This window comes from Trifolium pratense, linkage group LG7 (genome assembly GCF_020283565.1).
Source record: "Trifolium pratense cultivar HEN17-A07 linkage group LG7, ARS_RC_1.1, whole genome shotgun sequence".
Taxonomy (NCBI): domain Eukaryota; kingdom Viridiplantae; phylum Streptophyta; class Magnoliopsida; order Fabales; family Fabaceae; genus Trifolium; species Trifolium pratense.
Window position 1 is genome coordinate 53326213 of NC_060065.1, and position 21838 is coordinate 53348050.

The 21838-nt window shown below is 30.2% G+C and overlaps 5 protein-coding genes across 7 annotated transcripts; 4 read left to right on the forward strand and 1 right to left on the reverse strand.

The window, feature by feature from the left end:
• Positions 1-501: 501 nt before the first annotated feature.
• On the reverse strand, positions 502-1832 carry LOC123898335. The gene is made up of 3 exons (XM_045949265.1): positions 1655-1832; positions 1126-1476; positions 502-1026 (listed from the first exon to the last, which is right to left on the reverse strand). Exons 1-3 carry the CDS (start codon positions 1727-1729, stop codon positions 778-780), a joined length of 675 nt encoding a protein of 224 aa, XP_045805221.1. The 5' UTR covers positions 1730-1832; the 3' UTR covers positions 502-777.
• Positions 1833-2551: 719 nt separating this feature from the next.
• LOC123898483 lies at positions 2552-4524 on the forward strand. 2 transcript variants are annotated; one of them, XM_045949451.1, is made up of 6 exons: positions 2552-2680; positions 2973-3024; positions 3116-3412; positions 3502-3825; positions 3918-4070; positions 4168-4524. In XM_045949451.1, exons 1-6 carry the CDS (start codon positions 2661-2663, stop codon positions 4426-4428), a joined length of 1107 nt encoding a protein of 368 aa, XP_045805407.1. In that variant the 5' UTR covers positions 2552-2660; the 3' UTR covers positions 4429-4524. The 2 variants fall into 2 exon arrangements, with proteins under 2 accessions (XP_045805407.1, XP_045805408.1); XM_045949452.1 differs by lacking the exon at positions 2973-3024 and having other exon boundaries at positions 3325-3412.
• A 644-nt stretch (positions 4525-5168) lies between these two features.
• Positions 5169-6438, forward strand: LOC123898484. The gene is made up of 4 exons (XM_045949453.1): positions 5169-5215; positions 5420-5446; positions 5724-5982; positions 6084-6438. The coding sequence occupies exons 2-4, from the start codon at positions 5427-5429 to the stop codon at positions 6324-6326; spliced, it is 522 nt and encodes a 173-aa protein (XP_045805409.1). The 5' UTR covers positions 5169-5215; positions 5420-5426; the 3' UTR covers positions 6327-6438.
• Positions 6439-7664: 1226 nt separating this feature from the next.
• Positions 7665-10585, forward strand: LOC123899589 (monofunctional riboflavin biosynthesis protein RIBA 3, chloroplastic-like). 2 transcript variants are annotated; one of them, XM_045950758.1, is made up of 7 exons: positions 7665-7823; positions 7945-8236; positions 8552-8773; positions 8901-9226; positions 9472-9601; positions 9698-9994; positions 10147-10585. In XM_045950758.1, exons 1-7 carry the CDS (start codon positions 7765-7767, stop codon positions 10336-10338), a joined length of 1518 nt encoding a protein of 505 aa, XP_045806714.1. In that variant the 5' UTR covers positions 7665-7764; the 3' UTR covers positions 10339-10585. The 2 variants fall into 2 exon arrangements, with proteins under 2 accessions (XP_045806714.1, XP_045806715.1); XM_045950759.1 differs by lacking the exon at positions 8552-8773 and having other exon boundaries at positions 10147-10541.
• A 2013-nt stretch (positions 10586-12598) lies between these two features.
• On the forward strand, positions 12599-14466 carry LOC123899927 (60S ribosomal protein L23a-2). The gene is made up of 4 exons (XM_045951191.1): positions 12599-12657; positions 12740-12803; positions 13505-13868; positions 14175-14466. Exons 2-4 carry the CDS (start codon positions 12788-12790, stop codon positions 14257-14259), a joined length of 465 nt encoding a protein of 154 aa, XP_045807147.1. The 5' UTR covers positions 12599-12657; positions 12740-12787; the 3' UTR covers positions 14260-14466.
• The last annotated feature ends 7372 nt before the right edge of the window (positions 14467-21838 follow it).

Here is a 21838-nt window from a genome sequence, read left to right on the forward strand (position 1 = left end):
CATTCTTAATGATTATTTGATAAAATGGACAAACTTATCAACGCAAAATATAAGCGCTTATATCCGTAATTTCATTTCAATTAGCCAACACAATATTTCGTTTCATCTATTTTTAACCACCTTCAATATTAATTAAAATGAATTTGTAAGTTCATAACTTAAATGATAACTACGTTGGCCAATATTAATTAAAATATGTGATTTATTTTTTGCGAATTCAACAATATTATCCGATGATTACTTATACAATACATAGCCAAATACTGCGTCAAAAGCAACATCCTCATTATTACTAAAATATACTAATTATCAATATTAGTTTAAGGAAATCACATATTTTGTAATGTTATTTATATTTTATTTTTCTGTTTTTTTATTTTTTAATAATCAATTCATCTAAATTTTGCAACTTTGAGCTTGGCATTTTATTCTATACAACTAAACACCCACTTTAAACTTTGTATACATGTACTCATAATATTTAAATTAAATATACTAACATTAAAACAAACCAAGAAACAGTTTCATTGTTTAACAACCATAAATTACATTCAACATAAACTAATGAAAATAAAGGATAAACATCAACCCTAAACATAATTACCACAAAGTCAAACCAAATTAGACTTAGATAAACTACATTTTACAATGCATCCAACACCTTCATTGATTAAGATCTTCTTAAGCTAAAACATTAAACATTAAAAACTAAGTATCTTAAATACCATAATCAAAACCCTGCATCAACCAGCATCCAACATACTCAGATTTCTCAGCTCATATTTTAAAAACACGCACAACATTATTACCAAAGTTAACAAGCGAAAAATTAAAGCATAGTTGATCACCAGCACGAAACCCATTTTCACGACAAAAACCATACCAGCGGGGACCTAAGGCTGTCATCCAAAAAGGATTGTCATGAGTTGCAATTTGCAATTCAGTCTTTGTTCCATTGTCACAACAAGCAGTTATCACATTCAAGTTTGAGTTTCGGACATAAATTTCAAAAGCATTCCATATGCTCTGTTTTTTAATTAAAAACATCATCAGTAAATCTTCAAAACAAGTATCATATTATCAAGATTTCTAAGGAATCAAAATTACATCTATTAGAAAACTCACCAAGTAAGGATTGCTAATATTATCCCGCGTAAGTTCAACTTGGAACCTCACAGAATTACCACGACAAACAGATCGACTGTGATAATCTGGAATTTCATCTTCACTTTCAAATCTGCTTGAACCCATAATACCAAAAAGATCTTTACCATGATAGGCGAAATGGATTACCTCATTCTGATGCAGATCAAATACCTCTCTCATCTCTGCCCATCCATCTGTAAGAAGAGGATGAACTTCATCTTTGTTGTATGTAACAACATGATGTTCAAATCGATAATCCATTATTCTCCACTGAGAAGGAAGTTCATCTCCAAATTGACGAATGAAGTTTGGATCCACCTCTCCAAATTTCTATTTCAGTTCTCAACAACAAATGATTATTTTTCATAAAAATTGTGTTCGAAATAATATCAACAAATCATTTCAAAACATAATTTCAGTTTTAACATATATGAAACCATTATCGAGCATAAATTATCAACAAATCAAATGTGAAATTCATGAAAAAAAAACAAATAGATCGTTTTACCTGCTTTGTGAAGAAGATGGTTGTAAAGCTTCCAAGAGGTTTGACATCCATGAAATCACTAAAGTATGACTCCATTCAATTTTGGAAGAATGCAAGGACAATCAAACTATTTTTTGAGCAAAGAGTGGTAACCGAACTATGTTACTCTAAACTCAATAGTACTTTGAGATTTGGCATTAAAAAAATCAATTAAAATACAAATAAAATATTGGATTACATTAGCCAAAATCTTATCCTATCCAACTACCACTATTTGTTATGTCAAACTCACTATCTCCTTCCCAATTTGACTGGCACAGTTAACAATTGTGACTTATAAATACATATTAATTTTTTAATTTTATTGGTTAATATAAGTTGTAAAACTAAGTCAATGATGAAATACATTTCTTTAGAAGTCCATCCTAAAATCAAATTTTATTTTTATATAGGCTTAATTAATCTATTGGTCACTTAAAGACATTTTAAATTTCACAATGGTCCCTTAAATAAAAAAAAAGCTTCGATTAATCCCTTACATAAAAAAAGGACCAAATCGTTCGCTTAATCATCAATTAAGGTCAAGATAAATCAAGCTGGACAATATGAATGGGAAAAAATTTTAACTTATATCCCCTATCCTTTTTATATTTTTCGTTCTGATATCGAAAATCTTTTTCCTCAGACCCCGTCTATTTTTTTTTCTAAAATTCATTCTATTATATTTATATTTGTTCTATAATATAGAAAAAATACATTATTCTACAATTTAAACCAAATATATTAATTTTTTAATATAACCGAAAAAAAATATATATACTTAACTACAAAATCTATACTTCTCAATTATTCTAACTTTCTAACTTTACCAAAAACATATACAACACTGAGTTGTCTTTTTCCAATAGAACAAGACTACAATACAAACTTCAGAAACTAAATTCTTCAACAAAAAATCTATTATCTTCCTCTGTGGCCACAACAAATCACTCTTCCTTCTTCTGCTGTAGTCCAATCTGGATCTGCAATGAAACCATCTTCAGGAAGGTAAAAAGCTCAATTTCTTCAACTAATTTACCTTTCCAACTGATCATAATATCCAATTGCATGCTTCAATATGGTTCGATTTTTTTTTCTTTTTCAATTAATCCTGTTTGTAAGGTATAGTTTTTATATGTTCTATATCAAAATCATCAACAAAATATAATCCTCATATTCAACTGATGCATAAGTTGTATTAATTTTATAAATATTGTATCTTATGTTTTAAATTAATTATAGTTTAATATATGTTGCTGTGAAACCATTTGAAGTAATGATGAAATACTACTTATATCAGGACTGATAACCAAAGGAACAACAAATTTGAAACAATCATTTGTCCTGATGAGGTATACGATTCAATTTATATAATTTAGTTTTGATAATTTGAAGTATATTTTTAAACGATCATTTAAAAATCATAAATCCAATAAACTTTAGGACAAAATTGAAATACCAAGGAGTTTCATTGAGGAATGGAAACATGAACTGCTCAAAATACAACATGCCAGAATAACTACAGCTGATAAATCATCGATAATAAGTTTATGTTTAACCGATAAGGAAGGTTTCATATATTCTGCGCGTATGTTAGCTGAAGTATTTGGTTTCCAAAAACCAACTAAAGTGATTCTGGATTATAACATTAGTGATGATGAGTTCCAAATGACGGTGATTGCAACTATCGATCATAGTAATCGGCCAACAACATTCGAAACTATCATCAATCCATCTGAGGTACATTGCAATTCATTATAAACTGACTTTGTATTCATCAGTGTTATGCAAAAATTTAAATCAATAACTAAGGTTTTTTTCAAATTTAGAGGAACATTCACATCCCAATTGATTTCTATCAACAATGGGAAAGGGAATTGAATCGACTTAGCTATGGTCAGATTGTGTGCAATGATACATCAGTACCTGTGTATTTTCAATTCAAAGACACTGATAAAGTTATGTTTGGAAATGATATTTGCTATACTTTTGGATTGAAAAAACCGACAAAAGTGTGTCTAGAGTATACAATTACAAACAATCAGTTTTCATTGACTTTCATTGAATCATTTGATGATCAATCAAATGCATCGACTGAAGTTTTTGAAGAAGGCTTAAATGATGATGAATCTGATGAGGGAACCATAATCTTGGTAATGTACATTCGTAATATTTCTTTTAACTTCATTACCAATTTAAATCTATTTGCAAAATAAATCTTCTGAACCATACTGTTTATTTTAAGGACAATGTTGAAGAAGATGAAGATTCTGATGAGCCTCAAGATGATGTTCAAAATCTAAACAATCAAGAGGCTGTGGATGCTGATGAAGAACCAATTGAATGGAATAAAATAGTTACCACATCAATGGCTAAACTTTCAAAAAACCAAGTTCTGGTAATGCCTATAATTTACTTAATGTTTGTTATTATTAAATCATGATTATTGAAGTTAACTTCCTGCTAAGTCTTATAAAGTACTTTAACTATAACAGCACTTTCCAAATGCTCTTTCAAGAGGTGTACTTTCACAAGCAACCTTTCTTGACTTGATATCGGAAGATATAGATTTTCATTATCGATGCCCTATTCATACTTCGGAAATATCACAAAATATGGGAGCAATTGAAAAATTTATTGGCGACGGCTGGTATGCTTATATGCTTAATCAAAGGCCAAGACCCGGTGACACCTTCTTATTTCAGCTATTTCCGGATACATTTGAACTCTTTGTTACACTTCAGCGTCGCAATTAAAGGGACATCACGAGGATAAATAACAAGTTATGCTTTTGATGTACTGCATTTTATAAATCATCAAACTTTTTGATCAATATGTAAATTATGTATTTCCAATCTCTAATTTCATTTTGAAACTTATTATATTATATGAATGTCTAATCTAATTGGCTAATATCATTATCTGCTGTATGATAAGCAATGTTTTGTGAATGTGTAATATATTAGCATATCAATTTCTAACTATTCATTGCCATAACTTAAAAAAAAATAGATCAAAAACATTTTTAATCTATTTGCATTCATTTGTAATAATAGAATGCGTTTCATCTTTGTTTTATGTAATGAAATTATTTCAATTCGATAATACATTTTTTCCCATTATTCCAAATTTACATGTGCCAATCCGTACTTGGTGATTTCATTTTCTCCTAATTTCTAATTAAATTTTCAGCAATAAATAATTAACTTTTCGACAAACGATTTAAAATTTTAAAAAAACATTCGGCAACACGTAAATAATATTTAGTTTAATCAATTTTAAAATTATAATTAAAATTTCTTTATTCTACAATATAGGACATATATTTTATAGTCATATTTTTGGGTATAGTCCATATTTTCATATTAAAAAAATCCTTCTTATTTTATTATTTTTTACATCTTTTTTTGGCCCAATTATGAGACCCATTTGGCCCAATTTAAACCTCATAATACCAACTCCACTTCCATGTCACATTTGCAAAAGGAACAACGGTTGCTGCACAAGCACTATCAGGAAAAACGATTTTTGCAGCACCATTAGGTGAGATCTCTTCCTCCTTCTTGCTTAATACGATTTTTTTATAGGATCTGCAATTTTCCTTTTCCCTTCTTCCTTAATAAACCATTTTTATACTTCAACTTACCATTATTATGAATTAGTTAATCCTTAAAAAATCATGTTTATTTGATTATTAATATTAATTTTCTTTATTTTTCTTCACTGCTTTTGTAAATCATCATATAGGCTACAAATGGATTCCTCAGATAACAGGTATACTTCGATTTTCCTTTGCTTTCTTATTAAATCAACTTATTTTTTAAACGAATTCATCAATTTTTTTTAGAGGTTGCTCTGGGAATTTAAATAATATTATGAACCCTAATTGGAAAATATATTACATCATTTCATTATGCTTCAAATCATATCAATTTGATTTATGAAGATTTCATTATGCTTCAAATTTTTCAATATCATATTGATAATTAAACTTATATTAATTTCATAATTAATGAACTGATACAGTTTACAACAATTTTTTTTTATATAGTCATATTAAAATTGATGAACTGGAAGCAGAATATGGAAAATTTCTTGATGAATGCGCAAGAACCTATGACAATTACGATGCTCAGGGATCATCTATAAATAATGAGAACATTTCACATACTGAAAATAACATAAATCAGTGTACTGATAATGTTTACCTTCAAGTTTTCGGTGGTTATACAGTTTCCGGCCAACTAACTGAATCATATGTTTTTGAATTGACTCTTTGTGACCTGAACAAAGCTACAAAGACTCAATTTGTAAGTTGTAATTCAAGCTAATGTTTATTTGTTTCATTTATTCTTCATCTGCAATATTATTTGTAGTGCCATATTCTGATAAATAATCTTACTTTTTGTAGACATTACCTTCTGAATTTAGCGATTATGTAAGGCGATACAATTTTCATAAGCTGGTTCTGAATGTACCAAACAAAGATATTTCAATAGTTCACTTGAAATATCCGAACAATCCTTCAGAGAATGTCAAGATTGCCAGAGGATGGAAAAATTTCTGTTTTGACAACAATATTAAATTGGGAGATAGAATAAGTTTTGAATTCAGACACATAAGCTTGAATGTTTGTCAGTTTTCCATAATTTAGACTAAGTATTATGTTATTTCCTAAGTTATTTATCTTCGAATATAATGTTGTAATGAATTTGATGTTAAGTCTTTATTTTTTAACTATTGTCAAAAAATATACATTGTGTCGATTAATTATAAGGCAACCTTTAAAATCAATTGATTATTCTATTTATCATAAAATTTTCTTTCTTTCGCAACGCGCCGAAGGCGCGTGCAACGCGCCGTTGAACCCTTACGACCTAACGTACCGACGAAATATAACGCGCCGAAGGCGCGTCCCGTGCGTATGCACGGGTATGTACCTAGTTAACCACCTAAAACATTAGACTTGTGCATTAGTTTGACAACAAATTTTGACAGCTCCTTATAAAAAACAAAGAAAAAATATTTAAATTTCTAGGACTTATATTTTTTATCATATTATAATACGTGTTTCTATATTTCAAATTTTGTACGCAAACGTATGTTTCTACTGAATTATGCTTATATGATCACGTGATCAAATATAATTTTTTGGTTACATACACAAAATTTGACTTTTTATTTTATTCTTTTAATTATTTCATAAATAATCAAAAATTGTGTGCGTAAATGAAATAGTTTGTAATTAACATCGTAAATGAAAAGCTTACAATTTGAGTGTTAAATATGGGCCGAACCTTTTTTGTCTGCTAGCTAATTCAGGGCCCGAATTCACCATAAAAATGGGAAAATTTGAATTTTGAATTTTATGCTTTGTGATCACATTATTTTATTATTTAAACTAGCAATTAAATAACGAATTTGAATTTTACTTCCGACTAAAGCAAAAGTCACTCTTTTATTTTCTTCAAAATTTTGAATTTTCATTCAACTCATGCATCCAACATGGCAAAAAAATCTAAATATGAAATGGAAATAATATTTGTTAATGATGATTTGGCAACAATGTGGTTAGAGGTGGACAAATAAGCAAATTTTCCCTAACATGGGTTTGAGTTTGTATATTATTAAGATTAAGATTAAGATTAAAATAAGATTAAGATTATATATTTATAACTAAGTTTTTTTTTTCTCTCTAAAATTTTGAGACATAAAACTCTTGTTTAAATCGTATTGCCTTGGAGATCAATCTAATTTTGATCGACTATTGAAGTTTCAAATACGTGAATGCTGAAAATCCTAATGGCTTGAAATCCAATTTCACTTATAAGCTCAACAAAAATAACAAGAAGTAACAAAAATACAAAAGAAAGTGATTCTTACGTTACGTGTGTTGCTAAAGTACAACCAGAAATATTAATATTGGATATATAATATGGTTCTTGGTGGAACCACATCCATAACAAGAGGTGCTCTTATTTTTCCACTTTATTTCTATATACTATGTGACATGAAATAATATAACACAATTTTTTTGTGCATACTATTTTTTCCTTCAATTTTCTAAGAACACAAATTTATAGTCTCTGCTTATGGACTCTTCTTCATTAATCCCTCGTCCTTTGATTTCCAAAGTCATCACCAAATCAAGGTACATATTTTCTTTCTCTACACAACACAACAGTAATTAATTGTTTTTTTTAATTTTTAAATTTAATTAATTTTTTGAATTTAATTAATTGTTATTCTATTCTATTTATTTATATTCATAGCTTGCATCGTTCATGCACTACTCATCATAGTGCAAGATTTGGTTTGTGGAAAAACAAGGCAAGAAACTTGGCTTTTTATGCTATTGGGTTTTCTAAGGTTGGAATAGAAGATGTGTTTGATGATAATGATTTGAAGAGAAATGAAAATGGATCCATCTTAGGAACGTTTGATGATGAAATAAAGCAAGATACCAATGATTTCTTTGTGAGTGAAGCTGAAGGTGATCCAGATTGTCCTTCTAAAGGGTACTCTTCCATTGAGCATGCCCTTAATGCATTGCGCCAAGGAAAGGTTTGTTAGAATTTTTTTGTTCGTTCATTGTCTCTAGAATGTGATAGCTAGTGTTACACTAACATGTTGTGCTTCGGCGACACTCTCGTACACTATGAAGCATAGACACTAGCTTATAATCAGAAATGTCCGTTATCATTATGACACATTGTAATTTTGACAAACTCACCGTCAATCCAAACATATACGTAAATAAATAAATAAATAAACATATTCTTGAACATGACATGTTTAGTGATAGTTTTATAAACATTTATTAAATAATTGATGGATTGATCATATCTAACAACTAGATCATATATATATTTTTTTTAGTTTGTAATAGTTGTTGATGATGAAAACAACAATGTTGAAGGAAATCTTATAAAGGCAGCATCTCTTATTAGTACCAAGGATGTGGCTTTTATGATTAAACATGGATCAGGAATAGTTTCTGTTGGCATGAAAGAAGAGGATCTTCAAAGACTGAATCTTCCTCTTATGTCACCAGAGGCTGAAGAAGAGGATTCATCTGCCCCTACTTTCACTATCACCGTGGTAAGTTGACCTATGAGGTCTCAGCTCAGCGGTAAAAGTTTGACCTGGTAACCTCAAAGGACATAGTTCAGATCTCACCTGAGACAATTTTAAAATGACTATTAACGTCGCTTTATTGTTGTTGTAGGATGCAAAATATGGAACTTCCACAGGCGTATCAGCCGCAGATAGAGCAAAAACAATTCTTGTTCTGTCATCTCCAGAGTCTAAGTCAGAAGACTTGAGAAAACCAGGTCATGTTTTTCCTCTTAAGTATAGAAATGGCGGAGTTCTTCGGAGAGCTGGTCATACCGAGGCTTCTGTAGATTTAGTTGCATTGGCTGGCTTGTCTCCATTTTCGGCTCTAACAGCTCTTGTTGATGCTGAAGATGGAAATATGGCATCTTTGCCAAATTTAAAAAGCTTTGCATTGGAATACAACTTACTAATTGTCTCAATAACTGATTTGATAAGGTAAGCAATCTTACCTTCGTGTTATTTCTTCGAGTAAATAGTCATTAAAATTGTAAATTTCGATCAATTTTCTAGATTCTATGTTTATATTGATGCGGCAAAAGACTATTTAAGCCGATATGTGTGTGTTTTTTTTTTTTTTTTTGAAAACTTGGTATCCGGCCTTAGGACTTGTTTTAATATGGTTTATAATGCAGTAATTAAATTTACTTGATGATGTGAATGTATGCATGTGATGCTTCAAGGTATCGGAGAAAGCGAGAGAAATTGGTTGAAAGAACTTATGTCTCACATCTTCCTACTAAATGGGGTCTATTTCAAGCATACTGTTATAGTTCAAAGTTGGATGGAACTGAGCATGTTGCTATAGTTAAGGTAAATAAATATAACTTTGTTAATATGATTTTCAAGAGAACATTTAGAACTTAGAATAATCTTTTCTCAATTATAATTTATTTTTGGGTTACTTAGGGAGACATAGGAGATGGACAAGATGTTCTAGTAAGAGTACATTCAGAATGTTTAACAGGTGACATATTTGGATCAGCTCGGTGCGACTGTGGCAACCAACTAGCTTTGGCCATGGAGTTAATTGAAGAAGCTGGAAGAGGAGCACTTGTGTATCTTAGAGGTCATGAAGGAAGAGGCATTGGGTTAGGTCACAAACTTCAAGCATATAATTTACAAGATCAAGGTCGTGACACGGTCGAGGCAAATATAGATTTAGGGTTAGCCGTTGATGCTCGTGAGTATGGAATTGGTGCTCAGGTTAGATTTATTAATCAACCAATCAAAGTTAGTTACGATTAAAGTTGGACATTTTTAGTAATGTGACAATTATGAATTTTGATTGATTGACGGTGTAAAAACTCTTTTAAGGTGCGTGCGCGTGACTGCTGATAAAATCTTTGTATGTGTAGATTTTGAGGGACATCGGAGTTCGAACTATGAGACTAATGACGAACAATCCAGCGAAGTTTGTTGGTCTTAAAGGATATGGTTTGGCTGTGATAGGGCGTGTTCCTGTGCTAACACCAATTACTGAGGCAAACAAGCGGTACCTAGAAACAAAGAGGACTAAAATGGGTCATATTTATGGGTCTGATATATAAAGATTATTATTACATGAACTCAATGATTCAGTTGAAAATAACTGAGATTTGCCAAAGAATACATAATACGACAGAATAAAACTTTGTACACGGTTAAAAATATATTCAAAAGACGAAATTCAGAAATTTTATTTAGCTTACTGTAAGTATAAATTGCTATACAGAATATTTTAAGCTACATTTCAATGTTAGGAACTTTATTTTAGCTCAATATAATACTATTTGATCAATCAGAAGGTTTGAAATATCTATGAGTTATCTTTGATAAACCTACTACAAAAGTAAAAAAAAAAAATATAAGGATAATGAGATGCATTCCAGTGAGAATTAAGGGTCCGTTTGGTGCATAGGATAAAGAGACAGGATATGATAAAGTTATCTTATCCTACTTAAATCTCTTGTTTGGTGCACCAATAAGAAAGGATAAAATAAACCAATTTCTTATCCTATCCTGTTACTCCTTTGTTATTCTAATCCTTATTTTAAGCTGGGTTAACAACATGATAGGATATATTAAACCTGCCGCATGGAAACACGTCTTCGAATCTTGTAAGTACCACTTTGATGGACTTTATTTTATTTTATTATTTCACCATGTTTTTTCATACGACTGGCATATACATTATTGATTATTGATTACTACTGTCTACTGTTACTCGATTGCTCCCACATAATATAAGCCCAGAATGATGAATGATATTTATCTAATTTTTTTAATCTTTTTTGGTATTTGTCATCTTTTTATAATAGATATTCATTAAAATGTTAATTTATAGTTTAACATTATTAAATATTATATTGGTATAATTTGATATCTCGTTAATAATATATATTTTTTCATTTACATTTATAGCTACAATGGTTTTTAAATTTATGATATTTTATAATTATATGAAGTTCTTTAATTACTTGTTATATTTTTTAAAAAATTAAATAAGTTTTTCTTGCTTAAAATTACAGCAAATTTTTTATATTTTAGTCTCTAAAATTATAAATGCGATGTTTTCATCTTCAGAATATTTTTTTTTTATATTTTGTTCCTAATGATCGATTTATGTTTATGTTTATATATGTTAATGTCAAAGTTATGACCCTTTTATGTTAAAAAGAATAATTTTGTCATTTAAATATAACATGTATATTTTATCAGCCTTTTCAAAAAAAAAAAAAAAAACTATTTTATCATGTCAATGTCAAGTGCGCACCAAACACAGGATAAGATAAAATAATGATATCATCTTTATTATCCCATGTGCACCAAACACATGATAGGATATATGGTTATCATGTCACTATCCTATCCTATCCTTATCCAGCTTCTTATCATATCCTATTTATATCTTATCCTGCGCACCAAACGGGCCAAAGGAAGAAAAATAGATTAGACCAAATAACCAACATATGTTGGATCTAAAAGAAGGAGCTAGTTACTTGATGCTATTCACTCAAACAGTGATCAAGGGTTTGATTTCATTGTTTCAAACATTAGGAGTTTTGTTAAGTTTGAATGAAAACTGAGGTTAAGTTTTTTTTGTTTTTGTCCGCAAACAAATATAGTTGCCCATAGTTTAGTTAATTAATAACAAGGTCTTTCTTAATGTTCGGTGTCAAAAAAAAAAGGTCATTCTTAATGTTACTCAACAAGTTTATGATTTGTTCAAAAATAAATAAATAAATAAGGGAGTATTTCACAACAAAGTGAATTAAAATTTGAAAGTCAATGGAGAGATGTGCACCTTTTTATAGTTCGACAATGCAAATATGATTACCACCGGTGAATTGAAGGGTACCTATAAAAAATAAAATAAAATAATATCTAACCAAGTCATAGTAAGTACTCAAAATTCTACATCTAATTGTATTTCTGATAAATTTTTGAAACAAAGTAACCAATAAAAAATGTAAAAAAACTTAATATTTTATTTAGAGAAGATATCAAATTACATCGGTATAGCATTAGAGAAGATATCAAATTATTCAAAATTGGATTAAAAATTTACCTCAAACCGTAAGAGTTTGACTATTAATATCGCAGCTATTTCTATTATAGAAGTCATCTTGAAGGTATTATTTATTGGAAAAAAAAAATACTGTAAAAATATACTTTTTCCCATAATAATTTTATAACATATATTATAGTAAAATTTGATAATGGTATTTTGGGGGTTAAAAAACATATTGGTGGTACCCTTAACAATTTACATGAACAATCTTCTTGTTAAATAGGCTAGGCCCATGTTGAACGATCCAACCCATTTGATAAGTAGCGCATATAATCCCGAAAACCCTAATTTTCCACTGTCTGCTTCCATCGCCCAGGTTTTCCTCTACACTCTTCAATCTATCTTCGTTTCGTTGAAAACTATCCACGATTCTTAACTTCATTTTCTATTTGTTTCAGGTTTTCTCTCAGATTTAACATCTAGGGTTTCTTCATCTTCGCCGATCAATGGCTCCACCTAAAGGTATCTCTCATCATCATTTTCTATCTTCATTATGCAACTACTTTGTCCTTCGACGAGTTTCTAGATCTATCTATTTTCTCTTCATGTTGAATAATTGTACTGTTAATTATTATAATCTGCGTTGTTGTCATTTTATTAGTTTCTTTGAGTAGTAGAAAGTGTACTAGTTAATTAATAATCTTGATTCTAGCTAAAATTTGTTTAGTGTTTGTATGATTTAAGTTTTTAAGTTGTTAATGATTAATTAATTAACATGAGCATAATTTTTTGGTGAATACTTTTAGATGCATATATATGCTATTTATCAGTCTTATTTGATAAACCTGCATCCTTATGTTTACATTTGTTGTTGATTCTTAACTTCCACTTTTGCTTGCTGTTTTGCTGTGTCATTGAAATTTGATAATTGTCACTGTACTTTCTCTGAGTTATTGGATATGAAGCACTGGCACTGACACTAACACATCGACATTGATAATAATTTGAAAAAAATGACAATTCAAATTAATCATGTGTTGTGGAGTGTCCGTGCTTCACTTGTTTCTTGTAATGTGATTCCATTTTTGTGGAAGGTTCATTTTTTTGTTGAATTTGTGGAATAAATGATATTTTTTTGTTAAATTTACTTGCGTGTATAAGAAATAGTTGGTTTTTAGATTTATTGTGGCATGAAATGTGACTAGGTCAATTTTTTTTTGCAGGTGATGTTTCAAAGAAGGCCGATCCCAAGGCACAGGCCTTGAAAGCTGCTAAGGCAGTGAAGTCGGGCACTGCCATCAAGAAGAAGGCAAAGAAGATCAGGACAACGGTTACATTCCATAGGCCAAAGACTTTGTCAAAGGAGAGGAACCCCAAATACCCTCGCATCAGTGCTACTCCAAGGAACAAGCTTGATCATTATCAGATTCTGAAATATCCTCTCACCACCGAGTCTGCAATGAAGAAGATTGAAGACAACAACACTTTGGTTTTCATTGTTGATTTGAGAGCCGACAAAAAGAAGATCAAGGATGCAGTGAAGAAAATGTACGACATCCAGGCCAAGAAAGTTAACACCTTGATCAGGTGAGCCTTTACTTAGTGATTCTTTTTCCAATTGTCTGGTATTCATGGTTACTTATGACTGATTGACTTTTATACTGGGTGGTAATTTTGTATTGCAATTTACACCAGCTGTCGTAGTAACATACACTGTTTTTTATGACACCCTTGTGATGAAGGGCCCTGTGCATTGTGCAGGCTATGTGCCATATTTCATATAACCTAATTTAACAATGTCATCGGAATGGAACAGCATTATGTAAAGAAGTTTGCATGAATACTTAGAACGGTTACTTGTTTTTCTTCTAAATTTGAACTATTCTGTTGCAGGCCCGATGGCACCAAAAAGGCCTATGTAAGGTTGACACCTGATTATGATGCTTTGGATGTTGCAAACAAGATTGGAATTATTTAAGTTTATGGCTGGCTTCACCAAAGACAATTTTTCTTTAGATGTTAGTCTTTTCATGGTGATCACTGTTGGATACTTTTTTATGCGAAGTTTAACTCTGGATTTTGTGTTTTGTTATTTGGTGTATTTTAGTTCTGTTGCAATTAAATTTGGTTGTTTACAATTTCAAATTTGATGAGTAAATTAGATCATTATTGATGTTTGTTATTATTTTTGGTGTCAACAGTTTTTGGTAAACCAAAGTATCCTTGCGCAACTTCTGAAATTTACAATTTTTTTTCTTTGAAGTTTTTGCCATTAAAATGACTAAGATTTCACCTTAAGTGAGTCATCAATTTAAATGAGTAATAGATTGAATCACATACGATAGTTAAAAGAAAGTTTATCGTCAGAGCATCAAAATCTTGTACCTTCATTTCTAGATTGTACTATGAAGATTTCCAGATCTTATGAACTCTACTTTCTGTATTTTAAACAATCGGTGCTGCGCTTGTGAGATTCTGTTAACAAGTAACAATTGTGCTAATGGTCTTCCAATGTTTTTTTTTTTTTACAATGGTCTTGCAACGTTTTCTTAAATTTATGTGATTTGCAGACTGGTGGCATAATATTTGTGTGTTTCTGATGTGTTTCGCAAATATCTCGTACTACTGACTCTAGTAGCATCACTGTAATCACATTGAAATGTTGGCATCATTTTAAGTCTGTAACAATCTTTTTAGCTAAAAAATAATGTAAAAAACAAAAACAGAATCTTAGGGGCATAAACAAAACCCAAGGAAAAGGAAAACAATTTTACATAATATTATGAGGTTCTCCTAGAGCCGGTATTATAAACAGTGTTTGTTTATTTTCAGTAAAACCTTGATTATCTCTATTGTTCAATTTCTTTTTTGTATCCAAAATGTGCAAACCATGAACCATAGTTAGATGTAAGACTTGAGGCCTTGCCCTTGACTCGAAGGACTTTCATACTGTTCTCCTTTGACACTGCACCTCTCCAAGAATACACATATATGAATATTGGCGCTCTCTCTTTGTTCTATGCCAGTAAAATCAAATGTCTTAGGTTTGATTCTCATTGTCAAACCTCTAAACTCTTTTGGACCGAATTCTGGATTATAAAGGGTTGAGAAAAAAAAAATCTTACTCAATGAATATAGTATGAACTCATTTTTTCAAATCTCCAAATTTGTATGATTTCAGAGGGAATGAGATTGAAAATGTGCACTCCTTTCAGGAGTACTATCATCCATCCCCAAAATTTCTAGCCAAGTTCTAAAAGACACAGAACACTCTTTGTTGGCAACTTGTACACGAGTTCTACACAAGGGACAACTTGAATGCAGTTTAAACCACTTATCAATGCATGAAACATGAAAACCATGGTTACAACTAGGAAGAAGTTTTAGCCATTCCCCTTCTTCATATTCCCCCAAACAAATAGGACAGTCTATATTAACTGTCTTCTTTTGTGTCTCATTTTTCTTAAATTGATAGATAGGAAGAGAGTTTATAATAGATAATTCCAAGTCACTACCTTGAAATTGTGGTGAAGAATTTTGAGGTATTGAGTAATCTTGAAATTGCCATTGAATACTATTTATAGGAGGAGGAGCACTTGAATTTGATATTGAACTTGAAATTTTAGTGATAGCTTTACACAAGATACATTTGATAGCTTGCCATTGACTTAGCAACATGAAGATTAGAAAACATAATACTAGTAACAATAGAAATAATAAAATATCTTCTGGACTCATTATAAGATTAAGGTAAGTGTGAAGTGAAGGTAACATAGAGATTGTAGAGGCTCTAATGAATGTTTTGAAACCTTATTTATAGAATACCAATGACGTATAAATCAATGTTGTTGCAAGTTGCAACAACAATTGCAGACACATGTGTGTAGATAATTTCCAAGAAATAATTTGTACTATTAGATTCTATAAGTTAAGAATGTATTCAGATTCTTTGCCGTGTATATTCTCAAATAATCAGACTTGTTACATTTAATTGAAAAATTTGGTAGAATGTTTGTTTTGTTAAAAACACACAGAAAGTGACAATATAATTTCTCAAATTAGTCAAAAAAAAAAAAAAAGTGAAAGAAAAGTACTGCTAAAAGGGAACAAAACCAATCTCAAAATTATTAGTAATATTCAGTAACTACAACTTCTTCTCAGCTAAAAGTAAACCAAAAAGGTTTTAATGCCATTTACACCAATGGTTGTGTTGTGTTACCTACAAAAGTATCGACACAACATCAAATACGATATTGACACTGACACATATATAATGGTAGTAATTTGAAGAACATAAGTAATCAATGTCGTCTTAGTGTCAAAAACTCTGGACACACTTTCAATCTAAAGTATCGGCTAAAAAAAGGGCGATGAATGGGAATGGGAATTCATAAAAAATATTGATGCTTTTGTTTCTTGAAGCTAGAATTTGAAGTAGACTTCCAAGTATTGTTGTTGCAAGAGCTAGGTGTGACACCATCAACATTGAGAATTGGCATTGATCCAAAAGAGTGAGAAGATGGAAGTGTTGAATTCCGAAACAAGTTGAGCTCATCAATTTCTTTAATATCAAAAGGTGGAATTTGCATTGAATCCAAAGGAGGTGGATTTTTCCAATTAGGAAGTGGACCAGAAAGAACAAGATTCTGAATTAAAGGACCAGCATTCATAACAGCATCAAGAAGTTTACCCTTTTGTGGTAACACTTTTCCTCTTACAAGAGAATCAATAACAGCATTTCCAATATCATTAACTGGATCAAACTTGTTACTAATTGACCCTTTGAAAAAACTCATGTTGTTATGTGAATCAACACCAACATTTGAAAACTCAGGAGATGAAACAGCATCAATTGGAGATGACACGTGTGATGGACTGTTGGATTCTGTTATGCTTGAATTTGCTTTGGTCGAATGAAACATTACAAGGTTATTGTTAATGTTGTTGTCAAAAAACATGTTTGTGTTGTTAGAAGGGACAAATTTTTTCTTTAGATTTTGAAGTTGTTCTCTAGCTTGGTCTCTTTCTTTATTAGCTATTTCAATCATGTTGAGCAATTCATTCTTCACATTCCTTGCTTCTTCTAGTTCAACCATGGTGTCTATAAGCTTTTGCCTCAATTGATCAGGACTCTGCAAAATAAAGTTAATTTTGAAAAAAATCAATAAAAAATAGATTTCAAATTTTGAATATAAGATAAAAATCAATAAAAAATTCTTTTTGAAAATAAAATGTTGCCTTTAAAAAGTTATTTTTTAGGAACAAAAAATAGTTAATTTTGAAGAAAAAAAACAATAAAAAGTTCATTTTGAAAATAAAAATGTTGGCTTTAGAAGTAACTATAATATGGGTATTTTTCACAATAATTTTTATATTGATTGCAGCTTATTTTTCTTAATCCATCTCTTTCAATTCTACCCTTTTGAAAAAAAAATCTTTTAATTACTTTTTGGTGATGGGAAAGCAAATTAGGAAACAAAGGAGTGAAGGATAAATTGTTTCCACTTAGAGTAATGAAGATATTAAAAAGGTAATAATAATGAAGATACTAGTACAAAATAGATCAAGAAGCAATTTTTTTTTTCAGAAAAGAAAAGTTTATTTTTTTTAAAAATCAATAATGACGTTGGGCCCAAGAAATTAATACGGACAAAGAATTCCTTTCCACAATTTTTCCATGACATGTCATATTGTTGCAAAATGTTCAATGAAAGAAACTAAATCAAAATCACTATTCATACCTAAACTCAAAGTTATTGTGTGGAAAAACATGAAACAAAGTATATTCCATTCTTAATCATGTAAATACTAGAAGAAAATTAAATGTAATAATTCTCACAGTTTCTTAAAAAAACAAGAGAAATTAAGAAAGAATGCAGATTAAACAAACAACTAAAACAAAACACACACACACACTACAACTCTTTTTTTGACAATAACACAAACACTACAACTAAATACACATTACAAACAAGAATCTTAATGAAAGAAATTAAAGAGTCCATGGTCTAGGGTTTAAGTACCGACAAAGTGAAAAAAAAAAAAAAACTAACACTAACAACAAATTATTAACTTTTTTCACCGTTTAAAAAAAACAAGAATTTTAATGAAAGAAACCCAAAAAAAGTGTGTAGGAAAAATAGTGAAGGGTATATAGTGAAGAGAAAGATGAAAAAGAATAGGGAGGGAAATGCATAAAAAAGGGTAATGAGTAATGACTTACTTCTTCATAACTGAATATGGAACCAAGAGGGTCTTCCATGCTACTCTGTCTTGGAAAGAAAATGAATAATTTTTTTTGAAAACAAAAGGTATTAGGATTGGGTTATTTATAAGGAGTTAGGAGAACACATGTGAAATGAGATAGAGACAAGAGAGAAAGGGAATAGGAAAAGGTGGAGACTTTATCACCTCATCAATATAAAAAGAACCTTGACCTATATTATTAATGAAAATATAAAAATATGCCAAAACCATGTTGAGAAAAAATTGGAGTTTCCTTATTCTATTTGTTCATATGATCAAAATAATGATTTGTAAATCCCACAATTTCTCTTACCCCAAAAAAAAAATCGCACTTTTATGTGATATACTAGATGTACTACTATTACATTTTTTTTTTGGGTAGAAATACTACTATTACTTTTCTTTTTCATATATATACAAAAAAATTAAAAATTGTGAACATAGGTCAATTGCTAATTAATCTAAAATTATGACTCAATTAAATGAAATTATGGTCACTAAATAACTTGACAAAAATATAGTGATATATGTACAATTATTTATTGGTTACACTATGAAGTTTCAATACTCTAAAAATGATGAAGTATCGTGTCCGATACGTACTTGATACTGATACTCTCTGATATTTTTGTTCAAATGGGAATAAGTAGTCTCAATATATATATATTCTTTGATAAATTCCTAACGATATAAATAATACAATACGTAATTCCTAAAATCGTATCTTTAAATTATTTCTAACGATATAAATAATTATTCTTAACTATATAAAAAAGAATTATTCTTAAATTGTAGTAAATATATTTCTAAATCATATTTTTAAATAAGAAATAAATCCTAAAAATTCTAAACAAAAATATAAATAATAATTTTTAATGATATCTTATTTTAAATACAAATCTAAAATATATTTAAATTTAAAATCTAAGAATTTTTAGTTTGAAGAAGATATTTTAGCATATTATTTTTAACACCTAAGAACTTAGGGATTTATTTTTTTGGCATATATAATATATCCCTAAAATAATTATTTTGGCCCTCCAATTTTAAGGCATGTTAGTGGAGGGCGGTGAGTGGGAAGAGTAGAGTATGAGCATCAAGTAGAGGTAGTAGTATATCTGTATATGGCTTCGTCTTGAGGCATGTTGCCTTAAGAGCATTTTGGAGGGCACATATGTAGAAGGTCATTTACCAAGAATTTTTTTTAAGTGAACGAAGATTTAAGCCTGAGGTATTTTACATGCTTCCTTGAAAGCATTTAAACGTGTTCCAAAGATCTTATTTTCTCCACGCCAAAAAAAAGGGGTCTTATTTTTCGAACGAACTATTTTTCGACGATTTCCCGGGTTCAGGGTGTCTTCCTTTTAAAATGTAGGTCATTTTAAATTATGATGTGAAATTCTATTTATATCATTATTATTTTAATAATGACTTTATCTTATTACAAAAATATTATGAAATTAAGTATTTATTTGTTCATAAATAAAAAATCCCATGAATATATCTAATGGAAGAGGCTAATCACTTACATCATGAATAACCATAGTTCGATTCTCATTGTCTCTCATCATTCTCTTCTCCCTTTCCAATTGTTAATTCCATAATAAAGTTTACATACATAAGACAAATTTGCTTAATTGCATAAATTAAAACTAAGAAAATTACTTATATAAATATCAATGCAGCGCATCTAGCATTCTTGCGGCTCATCACATGCATTGTGCGTGATTACATGTGCTAGCATAACAATCTTGAGTCTTCTGTTTTGTCAGTATCCCAAAGGGCTACTTATTCCCATATTAACAACACTATTAATTTTTAAGTGATGATGTAGCAATATGAGATATAAAATTCACACCATTAGAATATGCAACTACCCGGGAGGATCACGGTTCGATCCCCGCAATTGCGATCGGAAGGGAACTGAAACTATTTGATATCAGAACTGTCTCCCGAACTAGATTAAACTGGTAGCGAAAGAAAAAAAAATCAACTACCCAACAAGATGTCTACCTTAATTAATTACGTAATATACAAAATTGGGAATGAAGCAGCCGGTAAGGCAAGGTACATGTTATTAATCCATGTGGCTTACTTATCATTTCAACTATAATTTAGTGCAAACCTATGGTGGCCTAAGGAGTAAGCCGACTGGTTTTTATTGTATCCATTGAGATTAACTTTGTCCTAATCATACAATACTTTTCTTTTTATCTTTTTTATCAAATATACTCCGTCACAAAATGTACAGTTTCACACAATCTTAAATCTAAGCCACTCATTTAAGATCAGATGGTTTTGGTGTTTCACACCGATTTTAGATCAGATCGCTGAGATCCGTTACTGCATCCTGCAGTAACTATAGGAAATCCTATTCTCAAAATTAATGACACCATTGATATTTGTTTTGATCATTAATATCTTTAGTTGTGCATTACTAAAAATATAAAAAAATTGATACTCGTAAAAACAAATCTAACATTTTATATGTTAATATTTGTTTTTATTAATTTTTAGAAAAATACCGTCAAAACGAGATACGTGAATAATGTATTTGGTCAAACTATGTCATTTAAAATGGAACAAGCATGACTAAAAATTTCACTCTTAATGTAAATAAGTGACGAGTGCGCGCAACATATTTTTTTTTTGGCTTTCACCACATGTTTAATCTGGTCCGGAAGTCAGTTCTGACATCAAGTAGTTACAACCCCTCTCGATCGCAGTTGCGGGGATCGAACTGTGGTACTCCTTACCAAGTTCAGCACAAATCACTACTGAACCAACTGGCTACGCGCAACATATTTTTTCAAGTAGCTATTTTTGTTAACGGAGGGAGTAGTATATTAAGCCAAAAGAAGAATATTTTCTTGCTCCTACAAGACATTGGTGCGCGCAGCATACTAGAGACAGTTATTCTATGTATAGATAATAGATGTGATGATGCCACTACCCAATCATTAACAAATGGTCTCTTATAGTAGTAGTATTAGTAAAAAACATCCATCTCAAATGTTACTAATACTTTAACATAGGATCCTAATAACTAATAAGAGTAATTTGATTAGCTAGTAATGGATTAACACTTTATAATTAACAGTCAAAGTCTTTGCCAAAAGCTACTACTAACATTTATTTGACCATATTTATAAAGTGTGCAAAAAGGTAGTTGGAGTTTGGTTAATTTGACTCAACCGGAACAAAAGCACTTAATTGGCATGAAAGGTTCACAATTTGGACAGCACAGTCGGTGAATGATTAGGTGTTTGACGGCAGAAAAATGGAATAAGATTTTAATATGTGCTTATGTT

Bases quoted from the DNA above. Each gene is read 5' to 3' on its own strand.
- LOC123898335 (XM_045949265.1), bottom strand. From the start codon at position 1,729: ATGGAGTCATACTTTAGTGATTTCATGGATGTCAAACCTCTTGGAAGC. The intron at 1,477-1,654 runs GTAAAACGATCT...GAACTGAAATAG, and splicing joins CCATCTTCTTCACAAAGCAG to AAATTTGGAGAGGTGGATCC. The intron at 1,027-1,125 runs GTGAGTTTTCTA...ATTAAAAAACAG, and splicing joins ATATTAGCAATCCTTACTTG to AGCATATGGAATGCTTTTGA.
- LOC123898483 (XM_045949451.1), top strand. From the start codon at position 2,661: ATGAAACCATCTTCAGGAAG. The intron at 2,681-2,972 runs GTAAAAAGCTCA...TACTTATATCAG, and splicing joins ATGAAACCATCTTCAGGAAG to GACTGATAACCAAAGGAACA. The intron at 3,025-3,115 runs GTATACGATTCA...AATAAACTTTAG, and splicing joins CAATCATTTGTCCTGATGAG to GACAAAATTGAAATACCAAG.
- LOC123898484 (XM_045949453.1), top strand. From the start codon at position 5,427: ATGGATTCCTCAGATAACAG. The intron at 5,447-5,723 runs GTATACTTCGAT...TTTTTTATATAG, and splicing joins ATGGATTCCTCAGATAACAG to TCATATTAAAATTGATGAAC. The intron at 5,983-6,083 runs GTAAGTTGTAAT...TACTTTTTGTAG, and splicing joins AAGCTACAAAGACTCAATTT to ACATTACCTTCTGAATTTAG.
- LOC123899589 (XM_045950758.1), top strand. From the start codon at position 7,765: ATGGACTCTTCTTCATTAATCCCTCGTCCTTTGATTTCCAAAGTCATC. The intron at 7,824-7,944 runs GTACATATTTTC...TTATATTCATAG, and splicing joins AAAGTCATCACCAAATCAAG to CTTGCATCGTTCATGCACTA. The intron at 8,237-8,551 runs GTTTGTTAGAAT...TATTTTTTTTAG, and splicing joins ATGCATTGCGCCAAGGAAAG to TTTGTAATAGTTGTTGATGA.
- LOC123899927 (XM_045951191.1), top strand. The intron at 13,869-14,174 runs GTGAGCCTTTAC...ATTCTGTTGCAG, and splicing joins AAAGTTAACACCTTGATCAG to GCCCGATGGCACCAAAAAGG.